Source organism: Brachionichthys hirsutus, chromosome 15 (assembly GCF_040956055.1).
Source record: "Brachionichthys hirsutus isolate HB-005 chromosome 15, CSIRO-AGI_Bhir_v1, whole genome shotgun sequence".
Taxonomy (NCBI): domain Eukaryota; kingdom Metazoa; phylum Chordata; class Actinopteri; order Lophiiformes; family Brachionichthyidae; genus Brachionichthys; species Brachionichthys hirsutus.
The window spans coordinates 10894839-10901323 of record NC_090911.1 but is presented as its reverse complement, the minus strand read 5'-3'; the positions used below and the strand labels follow the sequence as shown (position 1 = coordinate 10901323).

The window sequence follows — 6485 nt, the reverse complement described above, 5'->3', positions numbered from 1 at the left end:
GTTTTTTATAACGGCGTAATAAACGATTGGACTGTACCGCAATGACAATATTTCAAATGATGTCTATGACAGTGGAATGGTATTTTATAACGTTTTTGTTTTTAGACCAGAAGCTTTTTACACTGCATTCAAAGTGTTTGCTATTTTCTGTTCCTACCAAAAGTACTGATGTTAATTCTATCTTTGCTATGTTTGAGAGCCCTTGGAAGTTTTTGTACTAATCAAAACTTTTGTAATTCTGATTTATTTGTAGTTGTTGTTAATGAATTGGAACAAAACAATATGAAATCTTGATTTAATTCATTTAAACGGAAATTTGTTGTTGTTGTTTTTTGTTTAAAGAAGAAAGAAGCCAATTTGCAGTTTTTCTTTTCTTTGTCGCGCTGTCGCCGGCATCAGCGATGTTGTAATCTTTCTCTCACTCACACGGCAGCGTTCTGCCGCCTCCCGATCGGACTGTTGGAATATCGCTCAGATTTCAAAGTCGAAAAATAAAATCTATTTTGATAATATCTGGCGTTTTGCTTTGCCACGGTGATGGTGCGGGTCTTCTGGGAACGCTGAGGAGGGTTAGGCTGCCTCTGCTAAACCGTTTAAGAGGCTGAGTGTGCTTTTAGCAGCCTTTCTGATTGCCATTTAGCTCACACAGCACATCAAGGAACATGATAGTTGTTTGTCTTCTTCCTTTCATTTCTCCAAACCTCTAATTCGTCATGAGTGCTGCTGTGGTTTAGTCTTGCTGTTATGTGTGGACTGATCGCTTTTAGTCTCGTGGGTTTGTACACAACACAAATGTTGTGTTTCTGGGATATTCATCTTGGATAATAATTCATAGAGATAAAAAATATATTTTTAGTTTGTGTTCGAATGTGCTGATGAGCTCCACATAAACCTAATTTTTCACCCTTTCTTTGAAACACCCCATGATGCGTGTACAATCTGTGACCTCTCCTGATAAGACTCTCCTGTAATCAGATCATTAAGGATATTTTTAGATGTTAGTCTACAACATTAATCTGTCGTCAAACTAGCAGGTGACATTTGCCCTTTCATCCACCCTACGGGATGACGCTGAGCAGCTGCAGTTCAGATACACGCCAAAAAATAAAAACATACCGGGTTTGAGTGGTTTCAATAAATAATGATGACACAAGGACAACGAACCAAATATTTAAACACGCATATAAACCAAAATTGAAGCACTTCATTAATTCAGCATAATATTTAACGTTATATTTAAATCCAAGCAGAAAATGCTCTCCGGGAGAAAATGGTTCCTTTGTTTCCACACGACCCCTAATAATCGGCAGCCCAATCCAGCTATCGACGCAAAACAAGCCGATGCTACGGTACGGTTTCCGGGGAACCGTCGGACGACACCGAACCGAGTGGAGGCAAACGTGGCTCTGAATCTCAGTGAACGCTACAATAATATTAATAATAATAATAGATTCCACTGCTGGGCTTTATACATTAACTTTTCATTGTTAACGCATTGTCATTGTCTTATCGCGCGGATGTGGGCGTGGACTGCGGATTCGTCTCGCGCAGGTGGGAGGAAGTGACGTGTCCCTGGACGATCGTTTCGTTACAACTTTTGTTCGGCGTTTTTAAATTCTCATTGGCCTCTTTTGTTTCATGATATTATGAAAATGTAATTAATAAATATTAATTTCATCAAAAACCCCTACGCAAATGGACAAACAAACATTCCCATCTCTGCAGGTAAGGAGATAAAGCTCTAACTAATTAGCTAGCATCTCTGTGTAGCAGGTGTCCTACCTGAGCTAACGGTTTAGCTGCATTTTCAAACAATGTCAATAGTGATTGACAGGATGAGCCTAAACAAGGTCTCTCCATATTTAAAAGTCAAAATTCAAGGACAGTCAGACATAAACTTTGCCAAATTAAATGGAATTTATCACAGGTAGTTCTGGTTATAGTAGCATAACTGAAAGGATGCATGTTGGGGGGGGGGGGGGGGGGAACAAAAGTCTTGAAAACTAGAACTGTCGGCCTCATGGTGGCGCTACTGGGAAAAAGTCCGTGTTGGAAATGATCAGGATGCATCATCTGGGAATGAACTGTCGCTGATCCATTTTGTAGATGTTGCACTATTTCCCTGTCCGTGGCTCAAACTCATCGTCGTTAATCCTCCGGGTGACACGAATGCCTGCGTGAAAACATTACGAGCAACAGAGGAGGATTCCTTCGCGTGAATTTATATTATGTTATCCTTTTTTTTTGAGAAACGTGGGAAATGTTGCAACCTTTGCGTTAAAATCGCACAACTATCGAGGTCAAGACGAAACGGGAAGTAAGTTAATGGTATGTTTTTCTTTTCGGGTCCGCCCGCCTTTTGAGGACAAGGACACGTGATGGGCAGCAAAATGTATTCCTCTGTAAGAGTAAACACTCTTTAGGATTTTTTTTTTTTGGGGGGGGGGGACTTTGTTTGACCCATTGTCATTGTCAGCGGTTTTGTGTGTTTGCCTCCAGTAAAACTCCACGATATCCTCTATAAACTGCCCCCCCCCCCCCCCCCCCCGAATGTAATCGGTTTCATCTGTCGGGAACACAGAGCTGCGTTTAGGGACCTTCTGGATTACGGTTAAGTGCTGTTTTCATGGAGCCGGGCCGTTGTCCTGTCTGCATGATGCACAAACCGATGACGGAGGCGGGTCTTCCGCATCCCTCCCGCCCCCTCCCTCCCTCCCTCCCTCTCTGCTAGCACAATGCAGCCACCCCTCCACACATGCTCATACTGAAAGAAAGGGAGGGGGGGGGGGGAGAGAGAACCAAGGCAACGGACCGTCTACAAAGTCAGAAGGCAGACGCTCCTCGCTCCTCGATGGTCTCTGACGGACACGCCGAGAGGGATTGATGCCCCCCCCACCCCCCTGTTGGGCTTCTCCACCCCATCATCTGGAGGAAATGTGAACTTGAAGCAGAGAGGAGGGCGAGAGAAGAGGATCAGCAAGGGAGGAGAGGAAACTGTTGCCGTCTCCGTCTCCGTTTTGCGCTCAGATTTTTTTTCTGTACCCGGTGAGTGTTGGAGCGACCGGCCGAGCGATGGCGTTCTTTCACTTTCTCTCCCCCCCCACCTCCGTGTTTGTATGAATCTATTTATACAAAGAGTGACTTGAGAAGTACGCTGGCGGGGTGGCTCGCTTTCACGGCACTTGTTTTAGTCCTGAGACGGACTCGTGCGAGCCGGTTTCTGGGCTCACATGTAGTCTAGTGGTTTTCAGGAAGTAGCGTTTCTTCCTCTTACGTTACAATGAATGCAAATCATGAAGTGGGACATCGCCGAAGCTCTGAAACAAGAGTGGGCAAAAGCAGGAATTCAGAGAGACATTCTTGTCCTTAAAAGGGGCTACTTGAAGTGAAACCTCGTCAAACGCAGTGGAAACATCTGTTTGTCCGCTGAAGGTAGTCCCTGGGAAAACCCATTTCACAGTGGGTTCTGTGGATCGCCCGGAGTCCCAGACAAATCTGAGTGTGAGATGAACGGAAATGATCCGACCAATTTCACCGCAGCGGGTTCGTCACGCGAACGTCCGGCAGGTCGGTCGGAAACGCTCCTCTCCAGATAAAAGAAGAACAACAGGGCGTCTGGCGAGCGCGTGCTTTATGACGGGCGGGTTGTAAAAGTGCCGCTGAAGGGCGTGATGAAGACCTGGCTGTCATCGTGTGCGTTTGCGTAACAGGAAGTGACGGCAACAGTTCCTCGCCACATCGGCGCAGGGAACGGAGAATCATTCTGAGCCGGCGACCCCCCCCCCGTTAGGAACGGACCAGCCGATGAGGTTTATAAAGCGCTCTGGGTACGGTGGGAGTCCCAGGGGCCCCCCTTGGACCAGCATGCCCCCCCCCCCCCCCGGGTTTTAGTCCACCCCAATCGGAAGCAGGCTATTCTCGTCCCATACTGTGCCGCCGAACTCTATTGTGTCGAATGATTTCCGTGACTCTCAGCGATTCCAGCGCCTTAAACCCCTCCATTATGGGCTGGCTTGCGTTGCCACATTTGCTGTGTTGGCTTTTGCATTCAGAACCCCCCCGCCCGCCCCGCGCCGCCCCCCTAACTTTGAACTTTTCAGCTAACGTTACTACCCTTGCGGCGACGCACCGTTCTACAAGTGGGTTCAGATCGGACTCTGACTAACGTAGCTTTTTACGAATCTCACCTTTCAGTCGCGTCGTTCATCTGTTCTACTGTCTGTCAATAATCAACACGGGAAAAGCTGCACGCGAGAACAAGTCGGACCGTATCCGGCGCTCGCCGGGCATTCACAAAACTCACGTTTCACCGTATGAAGCGGAGGTTTCACGCGCATCCATCAAATGCTCACGACAGTAAATGTGCTCTCCCTTCTCGCCACTTTAGGATGAGAGCCTCCCGGGTGGAAGATGAGTCTCCGGCTGCCGGGTCACTGTGAGCGTGAGTGGGGGGGGGGGGTTTTTTGTTGTTGCTGCTGCAATGGAGGGCGTTTCCCGGCAGTGACTCGCAGCACAGCCCATCCATCCTGCTGAATGGGAAGAGTCTGGGATGGAAGAGCCGCCAAGAGTTGGTCTGAGGCACCGGAACAGTACGCTCGATCGCCACGGTTTCACCATCCCGCCATCTTCCCCGCCGCCGCCGACCAGACACTGATCGCCAACGCCGGCGCGTGAGATTCCAGGATGTTCGTGAATTTCCGTCGGATCAATAAATGCCAGTGCGTGCGGCTGATGACGACCTGCCTGCTGCTGTCGGTGGCGATGCTTTGCTGGGAGCAGCTGGACGAGAGAGTCGTCAGCCACGTCAAGTCCTACTCCCACCGCTACTTGGGCAACCATTTTGCCTACATCAACAAGAGCCTCACCGTCTCGCGCGAGCACGCCAGAGCCTTCAGCGACTTCCGCTACCTGCTGGACCACCCGGACAAGTGCGTCGGCAAGGACGTCCTGCTCCTGCTTCTTGTCAAAACGTCCCCGGAAAATATCGACAGGCGGAACGCCATCAGATCGACTTGGGGCAACGAAACCTACATCCGGAATCATTTGGGCGTGACGGTCGTGGTGCTGTTCGTCTTGGGAGCGCCTCGGACCGAGGAAGGCGAGCCCTCCTGGAGCAAGAGGAGCGGCGTCGGCTTTCAGGGGCGTCTCGTCGACGAGGACCGCCTCCACGGCGACATGATCCAGCAAGACTTTCTGGACTCCTTCCACAACCTGACCCTGAAGCTGATCCTGCAGTTCCGCTGGACGCACGGGCGCTGCGCACACGCCCACTTCCTCATGACCGCCGACGACGACGTCTTCGTCCACATGCCCAACCTGGTGAGCTACCTGCGGGACGTGAAGGCCGAAGGCATTGCGGACTTCTGGATCGGACGAGTGCACAGGGGCGCGCCGCCGATCCGCAGCAAGGACAGCAAGTACTACGTCCCGTTCGAGATGTACCCGTGGGCGTCGTACCCCGACTACACGGCCGGGGCCGGGTACGTCCTGTCTGGGGACGTAGCGGACAAAATCTATCAGGCCACGCTGACCCTGAATGCCTCGCTTTACATAGACGACGTGTTCATGGGCATTTGCGCCAACGCCGTCGGCGTGTCCCCCCAGGAGCACGTGTACTTCTCGGGCGAGGGTAAAGCGCCCTACCACCCTTGTATCTACGACCAGATGATGACCTCGCACGGTCATGTGGAGGACATCTATGACTTGTGGAAGGCAGCGACCGCCCCGCAGGTAAAAGAGAGGACCTCCGGGGCGATGGGGACGCTGTACTGCAAAGCGGTAAAAATATTCCTCCTTTGTAAACCTTACAGTTTCAACACGTACCCGTGCAGCGCGGCCTATTTGTAGCTTCACCTTCGGGCCGGTTCGCGCGACGGGGAGAGGCGCGTCGCATGTCGTAAGGGAAGAAGGATCATCTCGGGCGGGGACCCCCCCCCCCCCCCCCCCCCGCCGTGCCGTTGCCGTTCACTCGAGCATTCGTTCTGGGTTTTGAGAGGCAAATCCGTCGCCTCTGGCACCTTAGTTTCAGAAGTGAACGTGTTTCAAAGATGCTGGTTGGATTTTATCATTTTAGAAATCTTGACATCTTTAAACACCTCAACAGCAGACGGACTGCATTGCAAAGCGGAACAAACTGAGTCTGTGAGTCACTGTCGGATCCAAAAAATGTCTGTCACAAACTGCAACATCCCTTCCAGCGAAGTAGAACACGTGTGTGTGTGTGTGTGTGTGACCAGAAAGGCCCACTTTTATTAACCTTCAATGCAGTATTCCAACAAGACGTGAGCCAATCGAACGTAACTTTGCTCTTATTCTGGATCCGCTTGAGGAATCTTTGAAGTTTCCACCAAGTGTATTCAACATCCGTTCGGTAAGTAATAGATTGAAACTGTGAAGCCCCCAATCTACGATATAAGAAATAAACGGCTTCTTTTTTGCCACATGCCCCGACACTCCTAAATTCTCGAGAATCTGTCATACAGTTT

The 6485-nt window shown here is 50.0% G+C and overlaps 1 protein-coding gene across 1 annotated transcript; it reads left to right on the top strand.

Moving 5' to 3' along the window:
• The first annotated feature begins 4683 nt into the window (after window positions 1-4683).
• On the top strand, window positions 4684-5847 carry LOC137904340 (lactosylceramide 1,3-N-acetyl-beta-D-glucosaminyltransferase A-like). Its single transcript, XM_068748510.1, has one exon. It carries the CDS (start codon window positions 4684-4686, stop codon window positions 5845-5847), a length of 1164 nt encoding a protein of 387 aa, XP_068604611.1.
• The last annotated feature ends 638 nt before the right edge of the window (window positions 5848-6485 follow it).

Excerpts from the sequence above, each read along its gene's own strand:
- LOC137904340 (XM_068748510.1), top strand. The coding sequence starts at position 4,684 with ATGTTCGTGAATTTCCGTCGGATCAATAAATGCCAGTGCGTGCGGCTG.